Source organism: Stegostoma tigrinum, chromosome 6 (genome assembly GCF_030684315.1).
Source record: "Stegostoma tigrinum isolate sSteTig4 chromosome 6, sSteTig4.hap1, whole genome shotgun sequence".
Classification (NCBI taxonomy): domain Eukaryota; kingdom Metazoa; phylum Chordata; class Chondrichthyes; order Orectolobiformes; family Stegostomatidae; genus Stegostoma; species Stegostoma tigrinum.
In genome coordinates, this window is record NC_081359.1 from 100,585,710 (window position 1) to 100,610,042 (window position 24,333).

The 24,333-nt window shown below is 41.2% G+C and overlaps 1 protein-coding gene across 4 annotated transcripts in view; it reads right to left on the bottom strand.

Moving 5' to 3' along the window:
• Positions 1–702: 702 nt before the first annotated feature.
• The window catches only part of p2ry8 (P2Y receptor family member 8), a 33,222-nt gene continuing 9,591 nt past the window's right edge, over positions 703–24,333 (bottom strand). For 3 of the 4 annotated variants that reach the window (XM_048532951.2, XM_048532953.2, XM_048532952.2), the window contains exons 2-3: positions 8,428–8,646; positions 703–4,613 (exon numbers count right to left, since the gene is read on the bottom strand). In XM_048532951.2, the coding sequence (XP_048388908.1) occupies positions 3,500–4,552 (1,053 nt within the window). In that variant the 5' untranslated portion in view covers positions 4,553–4,613; positions 8,428–8,646 and the 3' untranslated portion in view covers positions 703–3,499. The remainder of the gene's footprint in view (positions 4,614–8,427; positions 8,647–24,333) is intronic. The other variant, XM_059646804.1, reaches the window with a different exon arrangement.

Below are 24,333 nucleotides of genomic sequence, written 5' to 3' on the forward strand. Positions count from 1 at the left end.
ATGTTTGTGGAAACACATGAGCCCCATTCAGAAATAGTAGATGTCAACCACAATCTTTCTTGCCTTTCTAAGTAGAAGCGATGATAAATTGCAAAATAAGGCAAAGCAGTCTTTCAAGACCTTCTCACCTGGTTGTGGTCCTACCATTGTTAACTTCCACTCACTACTCCATAAAAGCAACAGTCACCAACTGACTTGATTTCCATCTTCTCACACTACAGAAATCTCCCAGAGGAGGAGTGGGAGTGTCACTCTCACCCAGAATCTAGGTTGACAGAATTGGCCCCAGGTTATTAGTAGCACAGCGAAGGCGTTTATTTTCATTTAAGATACTCTTAACAAAACATTGTCAATATTGAGAAAGGTTTTGGAGTCTGGGGTCAGAATCTTCCTGTTTTCAGCTTGAGATTTGAATGCAAGAGATACTGTCAGCCTGTGAGGATGAGAAGATCTGCTGGATTTTATGGCAATCAGGCAGTTGACTGGCCTTCTGCTGGCAGGGACCATGGCTGCTGCTGGTGCAATGTTCCCAGACAGCCCACAGGGAAGAGAAAGTGTCATGGCTTTGGCCTCATGGCCTCTGAAGCAAGGCCCTAGATCCAGCCTCCAATCATGCACAGAGTTGTGCGTATTGAGGGAATGCCACACTACACCACCAACCCCCTCCTCCCCTCTCTCCCCCACCAACCCCACATCCCCCAATAAAATATCAACCCACACGCACTGGATAACCATTCAGGTAGGGCCACTCTTTCTCACATTTGCCCAAAGCTGGAATAAGTGCAGCTTAGGCTGGACAAGGACCTCTAGTTGTCGGTAACTACTTATGATCTACCATCATCAAATCTAATTCAGTTCACTCCCTGCCTTCTGGCACAGAAGCTTCAAGCTTGAATATGTGGCCATCTATGGATTGTGGTGTTATTAACAATTCCTTCATCTTTATTATTTTCAGTCACTTTTTTTATTCTCATTTCCCAGTTAATCAAAATTGACAAGAGGAGAAGCATAGAATGGTTAAATGTACAAGTGCATCACACAGGAGATATACGGTTCTATGCACTGGATAACACACACATTTATCTGTGTGCATGCTTGATAATGCATATGATATCATGCATATGCATAGAATAATACATAAACCAGCGTGTGGTACATTGCAAGAATAGATGAGGGGATGGTTTAATGCAGATGGTCGTTAAGGCCCAGAAACTATGATAGAAACAGCTTTAATAATTGAAGCATTGCTGACACTATTCAAATTAGGAAGCCAGATTTTTGTCGTTGGCTTTAATTGTCACGAACTGCTTTCTTGGTGGATCTGTGTCGCGTTCTGTTAAGGAACGCCAGAACGAATGAGGGCAAACTTTACCCTCATCATAATGAAGTACCTGCGTATACTGTCTGGAGCTTAAATGTGCCACTCAGAAACAGGCAAACCCTATGAAATGGAATGCACTGCCTGCAAGTGTGGTGGAGGCAGGTTCAACTGAGGCAGGAGATTGGCCGTACATATTGAGTTGGCACAAACAAATGGGCCAAATGGCTTCTGTCTGCACCATAAAAATTTTGTGACTATCTCATTTTACTGTAAGGTTTGGATTGATTCCAATACATCAAAATCTATCTTGATCAAATGATCGAAAATTTGTTTTACCACTGGGCAAAATGAAAAAATAAAGGAAGTGTAGAAGATAAAGAGAGATGTTACTTGATTTTTTTTAATAGATTTGATGTTTTTTAAACTCCTACCCTGATTTTTTACTGAATATAATTTTCAGGCTCCATATGGAAGCTTGCATGGGGAGTGCAGACAATCCTAATTTGACTGATCCTAATTTGCACCGTCCTTTTCAGCCTTATTCTGACTGACCTATAATGGCTTACAGTCCACAACACCATCAATCTCAAAAAATGCATCCTTGTTTTCAAATCTCTTGATGCCTTTGGCACTAAGCATTGCTGACTTCATCCAGCCCTACAACCCAACAAGACCTGTGCACCCTGCCAAGCCTGGCCTCTGGTGCATCCCCAATTTTACTCATTCCATTTTGGAAGGCTTTTCCAGCCCCCAGGATCTGGAAAGCCTTCCCTAAACCTGTCCTCTTGCCTACATGTCTCTCCTGCTCTAAGGCACACCTTTAGACATATTTCTCTGATCAAGATTTGGTCCTCTGTCCTTTTGCCTCCTTAAGTGGCTTGGTGTCAATTCCGTGAGGGAGTGTTGCAACATTTTCATGACGATTAAGGAATTGTTGGTTACTTGTGACCGTAAAGCTAATTCATTCATTTTTGCATTCTCCAGCTGGCATCAGTAAGCAGCTGGATTTTCCCTCCCTAATCCCAGAATGAAGAACCTTGACAATGACCCTCATAAATTCAGAATGAATAGGCTAATTTATTTCCATTTCATGAAGCGGCCAGACCTAACATCTGATGATACTTCTCTCTGGCCTCTGTAGCTCTTATATGAAATAAATTCTTGTTTCATTTGAAATCTGTTCATTGCTAACTTCTTTCAATAAGTTTTCATTGACTTTGAGTGACTACAATACACATCATATACATGCACACAACAGCAAACATTCCCACTGTAATATTGTCCTGTGAACGAAATGAGGGGCCTTCTGAATATAAAACAACACCACAATTTATTAATCATTTATTACTCGCTCTAACTTATGCTTTGTGCAAATGTAATGGATTTCAAATCAGGGATTACAACCAGCAATGGAATCCCCATAATAAGCTTTAATAGTTTTTAATGGAAGATTTACTGGACTGAGCAACATCTTAGTTTAACATTATTCTCAGGAATCAGTAAGCAAAGGGTTGGAAGATGACCAAAAGCAAAATATTTGATAGAATTCTACAATAAAAACAGAAAGTGTTATAAACTATTCAGCAGATCAAGCAAGCAGCTACAGAGAGAAGGGGGTGGGAGTTGACTTAATGGTCAATGAGCCTTGATCAGAAACATTGGCAGATTATTAAGAGCTAAGAATTAAAAGCAAATCCCACCATTCTCCCCTCTTGCTTTATCAATGGGACTTAGGCCTGCCCATTTTCCCTTTGCTACATTCATCTTCCAACTGAGAGCTCAATGTCAACTGTGGATCATTATTTATCATTTTTAATGACTTTCAACGATTGGTCATGTTCTTGCCTATAGGGCACATTGCAAATAATTTTTGAACCTCCACCTTCTCGATCCCCAAAACAGATGAGGAGCCTCATCAGCTACTGGCTGGAAGTCTTAATTATGAACTGAGGAAACCACCCAATTAATGTGACCATTTTTAAATAGGCGCCAAATCTGAGAACTTTTCTCAAAAATGTGCATTTGGAATTTTTACATCTACTTCCAGAAATGTATGATCTCAACACTGGTTTCGCTCTTAATATCTTAACTCTGCCACAGAACAATCAGTAAATCTTCCAATCAGTTAAAGGTTTGCCTTCAGTATACTATGTTGCACACTCTTCTGCCAATTTCAGTCTATACTGAATCATTTGTTGAATTCAGAGAGAACTGCATTTCTAAAGCTTGGTGATTTTGCAAGCCCGATCTCATTGAGAACATACTCTCCCTTCTGTATTCAGTTAGGCTCCCTTGACTTGAAATAATTGCCATTCCCAAGTATGTTCTGAGCTTCTTACGAAACTCCTTGGAGGCAAAATAATAAATGAAAGGGTCAAGGCAGCTATTTAAGCAGCTCAGGGTGAGTGTGACTTTATAGGCAGTGTAAACCCCTTTGTTGAAAAAGATCCGTTTGATGATATGAATGAGAAGGATAAAGTTGTTGGGTGCAAAACATGTTACAAACACCAGGAGCACAACTAAAGCTAAGCCAATAGCTCTCTTCTTCTGTGCACTGACATAACTTGAAGAGGTGTTGATCAGCTTGGCAATGATCCGAATGTAACAGTACACAGTGACACTAAAAGGAATTAAGAACAGGATGACAAATAAAGTGAACAGAAAAGCAGCCCAAGCTTCTTTGGAAGGTAGCATGTCCATCTTCAGGATGTCGAAGCATGTGGTAATATTGAGCTCATGAACTTCATACGTCAAATCCTTTATCTCCAGTGGCAGCAAGACGACCAACATGACCGCCCACATTCCTAGGCAAATTGCAATCGCATGCTTCTTTGTCCGCCATCTAACACAGTGCATTGGGAGCACTACTCCTACGTAGCGGTCCAAGCTAATACATGTCATCGTTAAGATGGAACAGTACATGTTCGCGTAGAATAGCACAGTAACCACATTGCACAGGTTAGTTCCAAAGGTCCAATTGTTACCTTTCCAGTGGTACGCGCTCTGAAAGGGCAGAAATATGGCAAGGAAAAGATCGGTGAGGGTAAGGTTGATCATGAAGATGATGGATGGTGTCTTAGGTTGTGCTCGGCACAAGAGAAATAATGAGAACCCATTCCCAGGTAGGCTGATGATTGCAACAATGAGGTAAAAGATTGGAAGGGTGCTCTGAATTATATGACTTGATAGCATTTCCAGGGTATCATTACCCAAGCTTCCATTTATGGCCATGATGAAATGAGCTGAAAAGAACAGAAGCCTCTAATTGAAACCACAACGAATGGATGATTTTCTTGAAAGAAGGAAAGAACAGAACGTTATTAATCATAAATCAGAAACACGTTCCCTAAAAAGAATGTTTCTGTCATAAGGAAAAATCAAATTTGGGTTTGAATGAAAACTTAATACATGATATGGCTGCAGCAGTTTGGGAGTTATGCACACTGCAACATTTTTGAAGGGTAACTAGGAATGGGCAACTTATGCCAGCCTTGCCAGTGATGCCCATGTGCCAAGAATGAATGACACAAACAATTTGATTGAAATGAGTGGATACACAACTAGGAACCAAATGTTTCTTTTTGTGCTCACAAATTGTATACCAGACTGCTGCAAGCAGAATAATTAACCGTGTTGGTGCGCCGTGATACCCGGGATTTTTGATCGGAAAAGGTGATTGCACAGACAACAAGTTGCATTTCTTTTAAATTCTACAACATCCAAAGACTCTCTGTAGGAACAGCATCAGACCGAATTTGACACCAAGCTGTATAAAGCATTATATAATTCGCCTTGGGTGGCTTGATGAAAGAGATTGGCCAGAAGCAGTGTGAGAAAGTGAGGGAAATTTAAGGAAGGAATACCTAAGTTCAGAACCTCAGCAGCTGAAGGCACAGCAACCAATGGTGAGAAGATGAAAATCATTCCCATGAAAGAGGCTAGAACTGAATAAGTTCTATTCAGTGGAGACTTGTTGGGATGAAAGGGGTTACAGAAGTTGGAGCAATGATAGCAAGGAGGGATTTGAAAACAACATTGAAATTGAGATGTTGCCAAACAGGCAATAAACACAGGAATGAGGACCGAATGGGATTTGCTTCACATTGGATCATAGGCAGGAGGACGTGTTTATGTCTACATTGTTTGCTAGGAGAGGGCTAGGAGAAACAGTTGTGACCGGAGGTATGTCTGTTTTCACAAGTGGAAGAACATCTCTGAGCATATGAAAAAATAGATTTAGACTGTTTATTCTCAGTTGCTACACACTTCCTTCAGATTTATAGCATTTGCAAAGTTCTCATTTTATCATTGTTCTGTGCTAATATTACACCAAACATAATCTCAACAAAACATCTTCAGTTGCATGAATGTGAATGCCTCCACTTTGCAAACAACCAACTTGTGTCTTCTCTGGGGCAGCGTTGTATTTGGGATGAAAAAGACTGGAACTAATTTAACAAAGGGTTTTTTTCTCAGAATGAATTGTGTTAAGGGCAGAAAATAGTGAACCATGATAAATAGTTATTATTCGGATTGAATGATCTTAGGCAACAATGTGCCCCAATTGTCATTGCTTAGGACCATTGCTTTTTCAAGATATGACTTGCAAATTGGAACAGAGAGTATAATGTGAAGACTTGCCAAAAATAGCAAACTTGGAGGTGTGATAGATAGCAAACACCTACAATAGGAGTTACAGGGTATGAGCAGATTTGGCAGCTAAACCAATGATGGACAGATGGAAATTAAGACAGAGAAGTGTGAGGTGCTGCATTTTTATTGGAAATATAGGAAGGGCCGATACAGGCTTAATGAAACAGTTTTACAAGGTACACAAGGACAGTGGCTCGTGAGGGTTGACATGCACAGATTTATTGAGATCTAGGGCCATGTTGAGGTGCCAAAGCAAATAGGATCTTGAACTTTTTAAATATAGGTACTGAGTACAAAAGCAGGAAGTTATGCTGAACAGATGGTGAAGGAGATGTTTTGCTTTGTGGAGGTGTTTGAAACTTGTTTGCAAATTGCACTGAGACGAGGAGAAATATTTTTACTTTCGAGGTTTGTTGGCCTGTGGAGCTGTCTTCCCCAGAGATCAATTGAGGTGGTGTTTTTGAACATATTTGGGCCTGTATTGGATTGGGTTTTTGGTAGCCATGGAAGGTGGGAGGGGTCAGGGGGCAGATGGTAGAGGTGATGAAATAAGGCCACAATCAGATCACCATGCTTTTGTTGGGTAATGAAGGACAGTGGGCTAAGACGCCAACTCTTGCTGGTAATTCTTGCATTTTTCCATTCTTGAGTCAGAACTTTATACAGGTCGCAATTACGATCCACCTCATTTTCAATGCCTCTGCCTCCTTCCTCTCTACCCAAGGGCCTGGAAGAATCAATCCCATTCTCTATGAGGAGGGTTCTCTAATGCTATGATCAGGGTTTGACTTAGGAACTTAACAAAAGTAGGAGGTTACTTAGTTTCTTAAGTTTGATCCAGAATTCAGTCAGATCCCAGTCAATCTGTATCTTGACTCCAATTACACTTAGTTTAGCATCTCATTATCACCTAACAAAAATCTAATAAAATCACCTCTTATGATTTCTATTCATCACTGGCCTCAACCGCATTTTTTGGGAAAGCAAGTTGCGTTTTTCCATAGAACACAGAACGGTATGGTACAACACAGAAGCGGGTCCTTTCGCTGGATGCTGGACATGACACCAAATTAGACTAATTCCTTCTGCCTACCTTTGGTCCATATCCCTCCATTCCTTTCATATTCATGTTCTTATCTAAAAGCCCGTTAAACACCCCTGTCATATCTGCCTCTATCGCCACCCCAACAGTACATTCGACACCTACCACACTGTGTAAAAAACTTGCCCCTCACATCTCCATTGAACTTATCCCGCTCACCATAATTGCATGCCCCTCTAGTAATAGACATTTCAACTCTGGGGTAAAGATTCCAATCTGAAACCCTGTCTATGCATCTCATAATTTCATAGATTTCTATTAAGTCTCCCCACAGTGTCTGCCACTCCCAAAAAAAACCAACCCTCTCCTTATAGCTCATTCCCTCGAACCCAGGCAGCATCCTGGTAAACCTCTTCTGCACTCTCTCCAAAGACTATCCTTTATGTGAAGATGCGTTTCCTGACAGCATCTCTCATTGACATGGTGCTAATTTTAATGCCATTGGCGCTTCATTCCAATTGCCCTGTCAAACAAAATATCCTGTCAACCCAAACAACTATCTAAATCAAGATAACGAAGTGTGAAACTGGATGAACACAGCAGGCCAAGCAGCATCTCAGAAGCACTGGATTCCTGCTTAATCCTACAATCACAGAACTGTTATGGTGCAGGAGGCTGTTTAAGCCCAGAGAGAGTGCAGTGGAGATTTGCTAGAGTGATACCAGGATTGACGGGTTTTAGATACAAGGCAAGGTTGTAGGAATTGGGTGTATTCTGCATGGAGCAGAGAAGATTAAGAGATGACCTTACTGACGTGTTCAACACTCTGAGCAATTTTGACAGGGTAAAGAAGGATATTCTGTTTCCAATAGTTGGTGTGTCACTAACTAAAAGTTGCAATTTCAAGATTGTCAGCAAGAGAGCTAGTAGTGGGATGGAGAGAAACTTCTTTACTCAGAAAGCTGCTAGGATTTGGGATGTGCTACCTGTGAGACGGTTGGAGGTGGATTCAATACCAGATTTCAGTAGAGAGCAGGATATATATCTGAAAGTGATGAATTTAGAGGCTTACAGAGATAGGGCTGGAGAACGGGGCAAGCTGAATACCTTTTTGGGAGTTGATACTGACATGATGGGTTGAATGGCCTCCTTCTGTACTGTAAAATTGTGTGATTCCATAACTCAGCCCATTGTGCCTGCATCAGGGAGGAGAGGAGACAAGCCATTTCTTTGGATCCTTAACTCCTTTTGTCATACTGTTTCAATCTTGGGAATCTGCCCTGGAGATTCACCAAGGCTCCAGTAATGAGAAGTACACAAATTTGAAAGTAAACATTCTTTTATAAATCAATAAATAAATGCAATGAATATCTGAAGTGCTAACATTTTATCACACTTGGCTGCACTTTACCTTTTCGTGAGGTGGTTGTTTTTGATGAGGGTGAATGCAATGGGCTGAAGGGCCTTTTCCTGTGCTGCAAATCTCTATGACTCTATGGCCCTCCCCCCCACCATGAAGATGCTGGATAAAGCCACAGACTCCAATATTTTCCAGAATTCGTTCCACACTGTTATTTAAGCTTCTTCAGATTGCATGTTGACGTTGGGCCGGACCTTAATCTCAATGAGCCTAAGGTGCAGAAAATACACTTCTTTAAGTCCAGCAGAAGTTGAACATATAAAAGGAACGTATGATTTCTAAACATCATTTATCCTTACCTTAGTCATTTACTTGGCAAAGTTTATGCAATACTGGCCTATCAACATTCATGGTGTGTCCTGACATGTTTACAGTTGAAAGGTCAGATGTGAAATTTTTATTAGAAACTCATTACTAGGCAATCTAGTTTAGCATTGAAGGAGTATGTTAGAATCAGAATCATCATTTGTTCTATACATATACATTAACTAGGAACCCCGATATGTTAACCAAGTTTTCTCAATTGATTAATCACTTATCAATCAACTGGTAATTGTTACCTTATTAAAAGAAACGTTTGCTATATTTGTCTTCAAAGTAATGCATTGGATTTTATAGGGCACCCAGGTTTCTTGCAATTCCCTAATTCGCCATCCCAGCTGAAAAGTCACTCGAGAGACGCAAACAGGATAAAGCTGGTTATTTCACACTTTCTACTTAACATGGCCCCCAGTATCTTCAAGCACACTGGAGTAAGAGTGTGGAGTTCACGTTGATAATAACTTGTCTCTGAACTAATAAGACAGAGAACATGAATTCATCTCTCACCTTCCCGGGTTAGTAAAAAGTAAATTTGAAATTAAAAGTTGGCAACGATCAAAGTGAAGATGCAGGCATGTAGAAACAATATTAACTTCAAGGTAAAAACCAAAAGAACTGCGGGCGCTGTAAATCAGGAACAAAAACAAAGTTGCTGGAAAAGCTCAGCAGGTCTGGCAACATTTGTGAAGGAGAAAATAGAGTTAATGTTTCATGTCTGGTGACCCTTCCTCAGAATTAACGTTAACAGCATTAAATTCAAGGTGCCTACCAAAATACATAGTATCTTATTTGGACATATAGCTCTGATTCTTCCTTGGGTCAAGTTTCTGAAATTTCTGACTTAGTAGCACCATAAGGATTTTTTCACTATGGATCATATCAGAGGCTATTTTTTCTGCAACATGCAACTTATCTCCTGACTGTTCATCTTCTACAAGGCACAAGCCAGGAGTGTGATGGAACATTCCCCACTTATCTGGAAGAATGCAGCCCCAACAAGCACAAAGCTCGACACTATCCATCTCAACACAGCTCACTTGAACTGGCACCAGACTCAAAAACTTTCACTTCTTGTATCATTGAAATTCTGGGTAGCGATATCTATAAAATGCACTGCAAGAATTCACCAATGCTGTTTCGGCAGTATTTTGCAAACTCATTACTGCTTCCACGTAGAATGACAAGAGTGGCAAATATACATGTGTATCACTACAGCAAGTTCCCACTCACAATCTACAATTCTATCACCATTCCTTTACTATCGCTGGGTCAAAATCCTGCAACTCCCTCCCTGACAAAATTGTGGGTGTACCTACAGCAAATGGATAGCAGAGGCTGCAGAGGTTCAAGAAGGCAGCTCACCAGCCCCTTCTCAAAGGCAATCAAGGTTGGGCAGTAAATGCTGGCTTGACAGCACAGTGTAAATTGGCTTGAATGAGCTGGAGGTTTCATCAAATGGTGGGGTTTGTGTCTTTGTTCACTCGTAAGATGTGGGCATTGCTGGCTGGCCAGCATTTATTATCTGCCTGTAGTTACCCATGAAAAAATGGTGGTGAGTTGCCTTCTTGAACCTCTGCAGCCCACATACTGTAGGTTGATCCACAATGCCCTTAGAGAGGTTCCAGTAAGATACCAATATTGCAGCCCCTGTGTGAGATCTTAATTGTCCTATTTGGCTGCTTACCTCCACATAATGGACAGCTAATCTGGTTCCGGCCTGTCCTTGCAAAAATCCGCTGGAGGTCCATCAGGCAGCCACCCTGATATAGGCCCCACACCCACTTTCCAGTTCTGCCTCCTGATGGAGCTGGGAAAATATAGCCCAAATCTCAAACCTGTTCTACGCTAATCATTGAGATCTACCATTACCCACCCAAATACCCAATGCAGAAAATCTTAGTGAACGTAAACCGTTAACCTGAAAACCCAGAGCTGATTGAAGTTTGCTAAGGTTCAAGAATGAACAACGTTAACAGTGACTAAGTAAATTGCAGTTTCTCCTTCAGACATGACTTTGGTTAGACCGCACTTGGAATACTGCGTCCAGTTCTGGGCGCCCTATTATAGGAAAGATGTGGATGCTTTGGAGAGGGTTCAGAGGAGGTTTACCAGGATGCTGCCTGGACTGGAGGGCTTATCTTATGAAGAGAGGTTGACTGAGCTCGGTCTCTTTTCATTGGAGAAAAGGAGGAGGAGAGGTGACCTAATTGAGGTATACAAGATAATGAGAGGCATAGATAGAGTTGATAGCCAGAGACTATTTCCCAGGGCAGAAATGGCTAGCACGAGGGGTCATAGTTTTAAGCTGGTTGGTGGAAAGTATAGAGGGGATGTCAGAGGCAGGTTCTTTACGCAGAGGGTTGTGAGAGCATGGAATGCGTTGCCAGCAGCAGTTGTGGAAGCAAGGTCATTGGGGTCATTTAAGAGACTGCTGGACATGCATATGGTCACAGAAATTTGAGGGTGCATACATGAGGATCAATGGTCGGCACAACATTGTGGGCTGAAGGGCCTGTTCTGTGCTGTACTGTTCTATGTTCTATGTTCTATGTTCTATGATCAGAGCATTCTGATGGCCTGCCACCCTGTACTCAGTTCAGAATTGACTATTTTGAGTTTTCAGTGCAGTTTACTCCTGAGTCAGATTTGCATCATTTGCAATGGAATTCCCCTCTCCTTAATGACACTGGGGGAATTTCATAACATTTTTTCTTGGTCATCAAATCACTTTCATTTTCAAAATGTGGTATCTGAAGAAACGGGTTGCCCCCTATGATGTCAAACATTTACCTTTTTACAAAGTAGTGCCATGCGGTGTTTCACTATTTACGCTAATCTGAACATGAGCTTCAACATCCCCATTCATTCCTGGCTTCAATAAAATAAGCAACTTTGATAGGACCTTTTAGTTTCCCCTATCAACTTCTCTTTCTATGCAACTTTTCTGTTCCTTTGTGTGATCCACACCACAACGGTAAGATGAAAGCCTTCGACATTCCTTCCTAATTGCCCCAAAGCTGGTGCCAGAGTTTCCTGAATGTTTTAGCTGATGAAGTAGGAATGGGGGGGCAGAGCATTTTATTTCTGTCAGAAGGCTGACAGGTAACCACCAGGAAAGAACATTTAAGGTGGTAAAATGTGCAAATGTTGTGGTTTGACTCAGTTGTGGAAGCACTGTAGGAAGAGGTTTAATGAGCGAACCTGAGTTGTTACGAGGACTTTCATTCACAGTCAGGTCATAGACAGCACATTACTTACACCACCTTACTGTAACAGCACCCACTGAATAACATGAACATCCCTTCACTAATGGAGCCACACAGCATGGAAACAGACCCTTCAGTCTCACTAGTCTGTGTCAACCAGGTTCCCAAACTAAACTGGTGCCACCTGCCTGCACTTGGTCCATATTCCTCCAAACCTTTTCTATTATTGACCTTATCCAAATGTCTTTTAAACATTGTAATTGTCCTTGCAGTCACCACTTTCTCTGGTAGTTCATTCCACATACGAACCACTCTATGTTGTAATCAAAAAAAGTTGCCCCTCATGTACTTTTTAAATCTTTCTCCTCTCACCTTAAATATATGTCCCCCAGTTTTAAAGTCCCTCCAACAACCCTTGTCATTCACCTTATCTATACCCCTCATGAATTTATAAACCTCAACATGCCACCCTTCAACCTCCCATGTTCCAGTGAAAAAAGTCCCAGTCTTTCCAGTCTATTTTTATATCTCAAAACCCCCATTCCCAGCAACATCCTGAATCCTCTCCAGTTGAATATTTCTCTCAACCTGACATTGAACCAGCCTTCAGTGACCCTGTCACACTGCTACAGCCAAACACTGGGACTATTGTCAGTCCTTAGTTTATGAAGATGTCTGTGCCTGCCACTTGGAAGGACAAGGCCAGCAGATGCATGATGATACTGCCTCCTGCAGGCTCACCTCAAAGTCACATGCCATCCTGATTTGGATCAATGTCATCATTCCTTCACTCTTGTTAGAGTCAAAGTCATGAAAGTATCTTCTTAAACAGCACTGAGAGGAGGCTTAAACCACAGGAACGGTAGTGGTACCACACTCTCAAGGGGAATTAAAGGTGGGCAATAAATGATGGCTTTTCTCATGACGCCTGGGCCCAAAAAATGAGATTGATATTCCCTGTGTGGTGCTGAAGGATGGCTATACTTTTGGAGCTGCCATCTTTGGGATTGAGGTGTTAAGTCAATGTTGTAAAGGTGATATAAACTTCCTATTTCAAAGAAGATGAGAGGTTTTCCTGGGCATCTTTGCTGGTATTTGTCCCTGAATCATCCCAGCTCCACAAAAAATTACCAGGCCATTGCAATCTGCAGAATCTTTCTGTGTATCAAGTTACTACTGCTTTTCCTGCTTTACAACAAGTGACCACATTTCAAAAGTACTAACTGGCTGGAATGTACTTTGGGAGATCCTGAGGCTGTGAGGAATACCTTAGAAATATAAGTATCCTTTTGCCTCTAGCTGGCTCGTCTCCAACGCACATGCCATCCTAACTTGTATCTATGTCATTGTCCCTTCATTATTGCTAGAATCCAAATCACAGTTGCACAATGTTCAGCACTATTCCCCACTTCTTATGTGCTGAAGCAGTCTATGTTCAAATGCTACAAGATCGGACAATGTCTAGGTTCAGGTTCACAAGAGGCAAGTAACATTCACGCCACACAAATGCCAGCTTTGATGGTGATCGTCAAGAGACAATCTAACTATTGGCCCTTGATGTTCCTCAGGGTTACCATTGCTGAATGCCCTGGTATCAACATGCTGGGGATTACCATTGACCAGAAACTGAACTGGACTCACTACATTAACACAATGGCTACAAGAGTAGGTCAGATGCTAGGAATACTGCAGTGAATAACTCACCTCCTGACTGCCCAAAGCCTGTCCACCAACTACAAGGAACAGTCAGGAGTGTGATGGAATATACAATTGCCTGGATGGGAGTAGCTCCAGCAACACTCAAGGAGCTTGACATCATCCAGGACAAACTTGTTTGCCACCACATCCAATGACCTCCACCACCCATGCTCAGTTGCAGCAATGTGTACTATCTATAGGATGCACTGCAGAAAATCATCAAACTTCCTTATATAGGTCCTTCGAAACCCGTGGCCTCTTCGATCTAGAAGTCCAAGGACAGCAGATATATGGGAACAACAGTACCTGCAAGTTCCCCTTCAAGCCACTTGAAGTCTTAACTTGGAAATATATCGCCATTCCTTCACTGTCACAGTGTCAAAATCCCAGAATTCCCTCCCAGTGACATTTTGGGCTACTCAACGTTCCACAGCACATGAACTGCAGCAGCTCAAGAAGGCAGCTCACCACCACCTTCTCAAGGCCAGGTAGGTTTAGACAATAAATTTTAGCCCTCAAGGTGACACCCACATCTCAAGAATAATTTTTTTAAAAACTCCCTAATGGGGAAGACCCTAGCTCTTTTTCTGGTAACCAATATGTTCAGATATGCTATGACACACCCTTGAAACAGGAACCCAGCTCTTTTTTCTCTTATTATTAAAAACATAACGACCACTAAATGATCTGTTTAAGCATCCAGCTAAGTCATAGGCACAACACAGCAGGGGAAGTGCGATAACAACGAAAGTGATGGAATGGGTGGAATAGAGGAAGGGAATAAATTACAATGGAGTTGGAGGGGGCAGATGGCGCACTCCAATCCCTGCAGTGTCCACCTTTCTCTCAATGTCTCGAAGTTGCTGATGAATACAGTGTGTCAACTCTTCAAGGACGTCTGGGTGCAAATGCAAAGAACCCAACAAGAAGAGTAGGGAAAAAAGGGAGGAGACTAATCAAAACATTGCCCAAGAGGGAAATGATGCACCGACAACTCCACGGAGTCCTCCTCATTCTAAAAACTTCACGAACCCAGCTCTTGGCATTTTCTTATCAACATCGGAGATGGAGTAGGTGGGACTTGAAACCTGGCTCAGAACCACAGACACCACTTCTGTGTCACAAACGCCACACGAAAACACAGCCCTTTAACTTTTTTCCAACACCAAGTTACCTGTCTATAATTCAGTGAAAAATTTGCAAGGCAGGGAGGAACCCGACTTTTATTTTCTTAAATCCAGAATTGTTACTGGACACAACTGAAAGGCCTTTTTCCAACCACCAAACCTTTTTATTTTGTTTTCCATAACCAGAAGTGCTGTTACACACAAGTGAGTGCTTTTATCTTTCTATCACCAAACCACCTGTAGTTTTTCATCTATTAACACCATTAGTAAAATCGCTAGGCTTTTCCAACTGACTAATTTACATGCAAAGCCCATTAGGGGCAATGCAGACGATCAAAGGTGAGGGAGAGGTAGGGAGAGGGGGAAATTCAAAATGTATTTGGAAAGGGTAATGAAGAACTCTACCCCCTCCAGTGCCAACTCTTCTCTAAAAGCATTGATTATACTGAGACACCATTTGCTCCCTTCTCTGATGACACCAGGCACAACCATAGCCATTGAAGAAGGGCAAGCAATAGGCAACTTGGACCTGTTAATGGCCAATTTAGCCAGGAACCCACTTCTGTTAATGGGCAACTGAGCCAGGAACTCAGCTCTTTTTTTTGAGATGAAAAGAACTCAGCTCCTAAATACAAAGCCCAATGGCCTCATCGCATTGCCTCAATCAAATATGGAGCTATCCTGCTTGGCCCATGGTGAGAAATTGAGAGAAATGCAGATGCTGTAAATCAGGGACAAAAACAGAAGTTGCTGGAAAAGCTCAGCAGGTCTGGCAGCATCTGTGAAGAAAATACCATAGTTAAAGTTTCGGGTCCAGGTTCTGAAGAAGGGTCACCAGACTTCAAACGTTAACTCTGATTTTTTTCATGACAGATGATGCCAGGCCTGCTGAGCTTTTCCAGCAATTTCTGTTTTTGACCCTGAAAGACAGCTGGATCTCGAACACATTGAACCTGTTCTGTCATTAAGTAAGGTGATGTTGAAAAGCTTAAACTTTCTGTCAAGAGAAGACAAACCTAACTTAACATAGAACATAGAACAGTACAGCACAGAACAGGCCCTTCAGCCCACAATGTTGTGCCGACCATTGATCCTCATGGATGCACCCTCAAATTTCTGTGACCATATGCATGTCCAACTTGTTGGTTCAGGCCCTCACTAGAATTTCATGGTCTAATTATCACCCAGCTCTTAGCCGGGGCTCACTGTCTGTGTGATACTACATTGGGATCAACAGGAGGAGAGGCAAATTTCTACCTTATTTATTTAAGGTTTGTATCTGGTCTCTGTATCATATCATGTATAGATTTTTACCGAAAGAAGATTCAGATATTTTCTACTCCTTCATGTGGTACTGAATCCTAATATGAGATTATCTAATGTGCAAGTTATCCACTGAACTGGATCCCTGTAAGAATTTAACACCATTTTTACTATTGAGACTACCAATGGCAAAAAAAGGACTCACAATTCAAGACTAGGCATAACCACAGTCTGGTCAGTTACCTAGCTCCCAGCAGTTTTAACTGTGGAGGTTTTTGTGGGTTATAATTTTACAAGATGATTCTTCTTACCTTCAGAACTTGGAAAACAGCTACAGAGAGACATTTCATAGCACCACGTACACCCAGCATTATTGAGACTTCTAACTCAGTGAGAAACCAGCTCAGAAATCCTTTATTTAGTTTCCTCTATTTAACAATGAAACTGCATAAACATTAACTCACAAAAAAAAACCTGGGTCTTTCCAAAATGGGAGCTAACAGTCATCCTCAGCAAATTGGCACAGTCTTTTTTTGCATGGTTCTAGCCTGGGGGGATGTTTTGACATTTTCCATCTCACTAGAAATGCAAATTGGTCCTGTGGTCTGATCAGCATGAAACATTAACGTTGAACTACAAATCCCTAGCATCTCTAGCTCCCCGCTACCCTCCCAACCAACAGAATACTCTTGCCCTTGCTCACTTTCACATTCTGATTTGCAATTATTTACAGTTTTTTATTTGTATTCCATGTTCACTATCCATTTCATCTGGCATTTTCCTATCTTCCATTATCAATGTCCATAATCACTTTCTGGAGGACCAATACTCACTTTACTTCCTCTTTTGTCCTTTTTAAACACCTGCAGAAACTCTTACCATCCTTTTGTATATTTTTAGCTAGCTATCTCTCCCACACCAGTTTCCAATTCCTAATTAATCAATTAGTCTTTTATTGCTGTCCTTTAAAATTCTGTTCAATGCTTTGACCTGTTGCACACCTCGGTGAAATTGTACATTTTCTCTTCCAACTTTATGCTACCTTTTCCTTCTACAGTTCGGCACGTAATTCCGTAGAATATTTCTTTCTCACTAGGTTCTTCTAAGCATTCTGAGAACGCTCCTCAAATGTCTCACAGTTCACTAATTAGCTCTGTCTTCATTCCCTCATAATTGGTCTTTATGAGCTTAAAATGCTGACGTTCGATCCAGCTACTCTCTCCCAATTAGAATGCAGAATTTAATATTATGATCACTGTTACGTATGGGAGTCTTTTGTATGAGGTTGTTGGTTAATTTGATCACATCTTACGTTACCAGGTATCACATAACCAGCTGCCTGGTTGGTTCTAGAACATCCTCAACTAAAAGAAAACTGCTCTTAATACCCTGTACGAACTCATCATCCAGACAACCATTGCCAGTTGATTCTTCCAATCCGTATGTACTTTGAAAATCAAGTTAATCAGAACCTTCACTGTTTTACATTGGTCCCCAGCACGCCTTAATTTAAAGTTAAAACCTCATACTTTTGTTCGACTTTGTCTCAGGCCCTGATCTGCCTTTGCTCTGCAGTAATGCTAAATAAATCCTTAAATGCTCTCTTAATTGATCTAACATATCAGCTCCCCATTTTGCCCACCAAGATCCTCACTTTTAGTCCTTTCACTCCTAGGGATCATGCTTTGGAATTTTTTTCCTAAGTACCTCCGCCTCCTCTGTGTGTGCAAAGTCACCCTTAAATCCCATCTGTCTTCCAAACACCCCTCTTGATTTCCCCTGACATGGAGGTGTTGGTGTTGGACTGGGATGGATAAGGTCAGAAATCACAAAACACCAGGTTATAATCCAACAGGTTTATTTGAAAACATAAACTTTCAGAGCCTTACTCCTTCTTCAGGTGGTAGATTGTTTGACTGGGCAGGCGTTATCCTTGGAGCTCTGTGAAGCTCACAGTAATTTAAATCAGTTGCTGCCCATACATTCTATGCTTTAATTAGTCATCACCCAAGTGTTCACTCAGTTTCACTGGTGCTAAGCACAGCTATGTGTCAGGTTTAAAATCCTCAACTTTTTTAAAAAGCCTTTTCATGTTCACACCTTTGCCACACCACCCCACACGTGTGCAACTCAGCACACGTGCTCACTACTTATATAGAACATTACAGCACAGTACAGGCCCTTCGGCCCTCGATGTTGTGCCGACCTGTCATACCGATCTCAAGCCCTACCTGTTCCCTGCTGCTTTAACATACTCTCTGAAACCTACCTCTTTGAACAAGCTTTTCATCCCAAAGTATCCTTATGTTAACAATGGTTTGACTGAGTGCCTTGGAACATGTTAAAGGTGCAGTGAAAGGGCATCATGATGCTATATAGAACCCTTGTATAATTCTCTGCAGGTGTTCCTCAGGGTAGTGTTCCTAGGCCCAACCATCTCCAGCTGCTTCATCAATGGCCTTCCCTCCATCATAAGGTCAGAAGTGGGGATGATCACCCATGATTGCACAATGTTCAGAGCCATTTGTCACTCATCAGATACTGAAGCAGTCTGTGTGTAAATGCAACAAGGTCTAGATAATATCCAGGCTTGGGCTGAAAAGTGGCAAGTAGCAAATGTGCCACACAAATGCCATCTATGGCCACCTCCAATATAAGACAATATAACCGCTGCCCACTGTCAATATTGGCCAGAAACTCAACTGGAATCACTGCATAAGCATGGTGGCTACAAGAGCAGGTGAGGAGCTTGGAATACTGCAACAAGTAACTCACCTCCTGACTCCTCAAAGCCTGTCCACCATCAACAAGTCACAAATCAGGACTAGAATGGAATACTCTCTGCTTGCACTGGATGAGTGCAGCCCCAACAACATTCAAGCAGCCCGACACCATCCAGGACATAGCAGCCTGCTTGACTGGCACCACATCCACAAGCATCTACTCCATCTACCACCAGCACTCAGTAGTAGCAGTGTGTACTATGTATAGGTATTGCACTGCAGGAATTTACCAAAGATCCTTGCACAGCACCTTCCACAACCACATCCAACCAGAAGGACAAGGGCAACAGATACACAGGAATACTGCCACTTGCAAGTTCCCTTCCAAGACGCATACACAATCCTGGAAATATATCGCTGTTCCTTCACTGTTACTGGGCCAAAATCCCAGAATTCCTTCTTGAAGGACATTGTGGGTCAACCTACAGCACATGGACAGCAGTGGTCCAGAAATGCAGCTACTATCACCTTCTCAAGGGCAGTAAATGCTGACCAGCCTGTGACGTCCACATCCCACAATTGAATTAAAAACAAAATCTCTATTCTTCTGGCAACTTTAAATATATGCCATCTACATTGAAAGTCCCACATTTTAATGCTAATCAGCATGAAGTAAAGTTTGGCTTAGGGGCATTATTGGGAGAAAAATAAAACACAAATTATGATGTAGCTGTCATAAACCAATAATTCCAGCTGGTTTAAAACGGAAGTAATGTCTCAAGATTATGTTACAACATCATGTGAAATGATAGCAGCAGATCATGAAGGCAATGAAGGCCTCGTTGTGAAATTAAATTAATGGATTGATTGTCAAAACAAAAAGCTCTTGATGTATATTTCGACAGTGTCAGTTAATCTGCTCGAGAAGTGAGCGCAATTCACCATGGTAAGGATTCAGCGTTTTATATGTGGAGCTCAAGACAACTTCTGAAGAAAGGTCCAGACCTGAAATAAGATAATAAAATGTGAGGCTGGATGAACACAGCAGGCCCAGCAGCATCTCAGGAGCACAAAAGCTGACGTTTCAGGCCTAGACCCTTCATCAGAGAGTTCCAGAACTGAAATGTCAGCTTTCCTGTTCCTCTGATGCTGCCTGGCCTGTTGTGTTCATCCAGCTCTACAGCTTGTTATTTCAAGACAACTCACAGTTGATTTCAGCCTTCCTGGAGCTTTACCAGGACATAATGACATCATTTTCTGCAGATTCCATGGAACTCTTTTAGATGTGCTCCCCTTTCATGTGTTGGACAGGGAGATAATTTGCCATCACCCAATCCTTTAGAATTCAAAGGGGCACTTCACCCGAGGCAAATAGAATCCCAGAACACATGGATTGTGCCATCTTCATCACAGCAGAAAATGGTCCTTCCCAGGCCCACTCCGAATGCAGAAAACTGAGGATTGATGTCTATTATACACAAGAACAGACTGCTGTGATTAGAATATTCTGCAAACCCTATCATAGCAGTGAACTAAGAGTCCTGTCTATAAATGGTTCCCAGGCTCTTTCATAAGTCCATCTACTTCCTGGAACAGAATGTAATTACAATTAATTTTATGAGAATTAAGAAATAAAGATTGCCAAGAGTGAAGCAATTGTCAGACATCAAAGCTAGAACTGCTTTGTTAAATCTGTAATCACACATTTAATGAGTCTTCCCTTACGTAAAAAAATCACAAAGAACACAGACTAAAATCTTTATAGTTTCTTTTTGCACATTGCTACAAAAACAGAAATTGCCAGAAAAACTCAGCAGTTCTGGCAGCATCTTTGGAGAGAACGCAGAGTTAACCTTCTTCAGTGACCCTTACACATTATTACTCAGGAAGTGACCAAGATATTGCACAATACCATGATGTTATGGTAAGGTTTTGGAGATAAGTATGAAGAAATAAAGACTGTAGAAATTTTTAAAAGGGCCTGATTTTAACTCACTCAGAGTTTTCGTGAGAATTAGAAGTGGGTTCAAAACAACTGCAAGAGCTGATTTAGTTAATGCCAGCTACTGACAGTGATTTGTGTAAACCCTTCAAATGTCATGCTCTTCATCACTTTCAGAAAATTTAAAAGAGGCTTGATTTACCCAAACAGCAGGCAGAATTCACTACCACAGGGTGGAGTTGATGCAAATGATATAGTTATATAAAACAGAGTGCTTTCCAGTTCAGGAGAGCAGAAGGAACAGCGGATTATGATGATAGATTTAAATGAGGTAAGATGAAAGGCGGCTGGAAAGGGGCATACACATCAGCATGGACTAGTGGGCCATGTGGCCTGTTTCTCTGCTGTATGACCTAATCTGGATTATTTGTTCAAAATCTTACAGAAGACATGTAAATAGGAGAGGGAGGGAGGAGCTTGATGTAATCTCTTCAAAAATTCCATTGATGATATTGACAACAAGTATTTTGAAGTTTGTTTGGTGTGAACAATTGTTAAATATAGAGGGTGAGTACAAAGTTGGATTGGTAGGTCAATGACATTGAAAACTGGACACTTTCTGTAACAGGTGCCTGGTTTCCCTAGTGGTGAGGATGTGAATCGGATCTTATTTGCAAAGGGAGAATTAATTGTTGCACTCATCAGTAATAAAGATAACACATAGTAAAATTGATGAACTGTCAGTGCAAGTAGAAATGAATTGGAATTATCTATTATCCATTACTGAGGCATGATTAGGTCCTGAATTTTGAAGGGTACAGAAAGCACAGGAAGTAGAAAAAGGTAGAGCAGTGGCTGTGTTAGTTAATGATAATATTACCACAATGGGTCTGCTTTGGCTGAGGTTACCATGACGATTTCATCTATTCAACCTCGTCCTTGTACCCGAAGCATGATGTACCTCAAGTTAAACTCACCATGAGTTCTCTCTCTCTCTCTCACTCTCTCTGTCTCTAATAAGACAGCAGCTCTATGGTCCTCTGGGATTATGACAAATTTACTTTATGAATAATACAGAGGAATGACCTAACATAAGACAACCAAGATTTGAAAAGGCTTTGTGCGGAAATGAAAAACAATAAAAGCAAAAGTAAAAATTCACTTGTTGGAGTATTGTACAGATCTCTAATAATAATCACACAGGAGGGTGGAGAATAAATGGAGAAGTAATGAGAAGTTGGCAGAAAGGCAGGTTGATATTCATAGATTTTAATCTACACATCAACCGAGTATCCAGTTGGGCAAAAGTAGCCAAAATAATGTGATGCTACAGTGCTTCTGAGATAGCTTCTTAGAACAGAATTTTCACAACTGATTAGAGAGGAGGATAGACTAGATATTTTGCAATGAGATAGGATTAGTTAATAAACACATTGTGAAGGCACCTCTAGGTAACAGCATCTACAATTTCATTGAATTTAACATTCAGTTTTGAGGAACAGAGGAGTGTGTCTGAGTCTATTTCACAAAATTTAAATAAGCACATGGCAGTATGAAAACAAAGATGAATAAAGTGAATTAACAGATTAAGTTAAAGGATAGGTCAATAGAGATGCAAAGGCAGCTAGTGAAGAGATATTTCAGAATATACAGAATAGATACATTTCAACGTGTAAGAAATGTTAAAGAGAGTAAAATAACTTAAAACACATGACAAGTGGCTGCTTAGAAGATTGGAGGCAAGATAACAAAGAGCAAAGAATGATCAAAAATTTAACAAAGAGGGTAAAATAAGAGTATGAGAGTTGGTGTGTGTACAATACTTGGATTCCCACTTCATAACGAGCACATCTAAAGTTATTGAAGAAAACAAATGTTTATGGCACAGGAGGTAGCATATTAGGATGAATACAAGATTGACAGGCAAACAAAGAGCAGACTGTAGGGATAAATCAAACATTTTCACATAGGAAGATGTAAACAGTGGTGTGCCACAAGGATCAGTGCTGGGTCCTCAACTGTTTAAAATTTAAGTAAACAACTTGGATAAGATGATAGAAGGTATGAATGCCAGGTTTGTTGATGACATAAAGATAGGCAAACTGTAAGTTGTGAAAACAGAAAGAGGCTCCAAAAAAAGAAACAGATAGGTTAAGTGAGTGGGTAAAGCTGTGGAAAAATGGTACATAATGTACGGAAATGTAAAATTGTCCATTTTGGCAGGAAACACGAAGAATTTAAATGGAAAGAGATTGCAGATGTTGGATCCAAAAGAATCTGGGTGTTCTCATACATGAATCAATTCAGACACAGCAAGTAATTAGGAATAGAATGTTATCATTTAATGCGAGAGGAATTAAATATAAAAGTTGGGATGTTATGCTTCAGTTACACAGGACACTGGTGAGACTTCATCCAGAGTAGAGAACGCTGTATTGTGGTCCTTGTTAAAGGAAGGACGTGAATTCATTAAAAGCAGTGCAGAGAAGGTTTACCAGGCTAACACTTGGAATTAATGGGTTGTCATATGTGCCAGGTTATCATAGAATCACTACAGCATGGAAGCAGGTCATTCCTCAGAACAGCATCCCACACAGACCCACCCCCTACCTTATAACCCCACATTTCCCATGGCTAATCCATCTATTCTGCTCATCCCTGGATATTATGAGCAATTTTTAGAATGGCCAGTCCACTGAAATTGCACCTCTTTGGACTGTGGGAGGAAACCAGAGTGCTTAGGGGAAACGCATTCAGACACGGGGAAGAATGTGTAAACCCTGTGCCTGGGTCCCTGGCACTGTGAGGCAGCAATGATAATCATCGAGCCACTGTGTCACCAAGGTTGGACAAGCTAAGCGTATATCCCCTGCTCTTTAGAACATTAAAAGAGGACTTGATTTAAACTTAAAAGATCCTGAGGACCATGACAGAATACGTGTGGAGAGAATGTTTGGTCTTAAAAGAGAATTTAGAATTAGGGGTCACTATTTAAAAATCAGGTATTAGCCATTTAAAGCAGAAATGAAGAAAATTACTTTTTCTCTCAAAAGGTTGTGAGTGTGAAAATTTGGTAGAAGCAGAATCCTTGAATATTTTTAAGGCAGAGACAGACTTTTCTTAATCAAGGAGGTGAAAGGCTATCAAGGATAGGCAGGAATGTGGCATTGGCCCTCAATCTGATAGGCCATTTCACTGAGATGCTGAATGACCTATCCCTGCCCCAGATGTTCAGACATTCGCAATCTGATTCATTTTGACATTTTCCATTACATCCTGTAGTGCATTTCGGCTTCCTGCTCAGCTTATTCAAGGGTGTCGATGCCAATCCGCCCTTGAGAAACAGGATCTGATCAGTCTAATTTCCAGTTCTTGGCCTACAGTGAAAAACTTTAACTTAACGTCGCACTTTTCCCAATCTCAAGACTTTCCAAAGCAGTTTTCAATCAATTGAGTACCTTGGAAAATAAGCCACTCATCTGATATGGCCGTCACTCTGTCCCATTGAAGTAGTTGGAGGTATGTGGTTTGATCTCAATAATTTACAGTAAATAATCAGAGAAACTGCTCTCATGTGCTGCTTGATTGCTGCATTTGTATTTTTGCTGCACTGACTA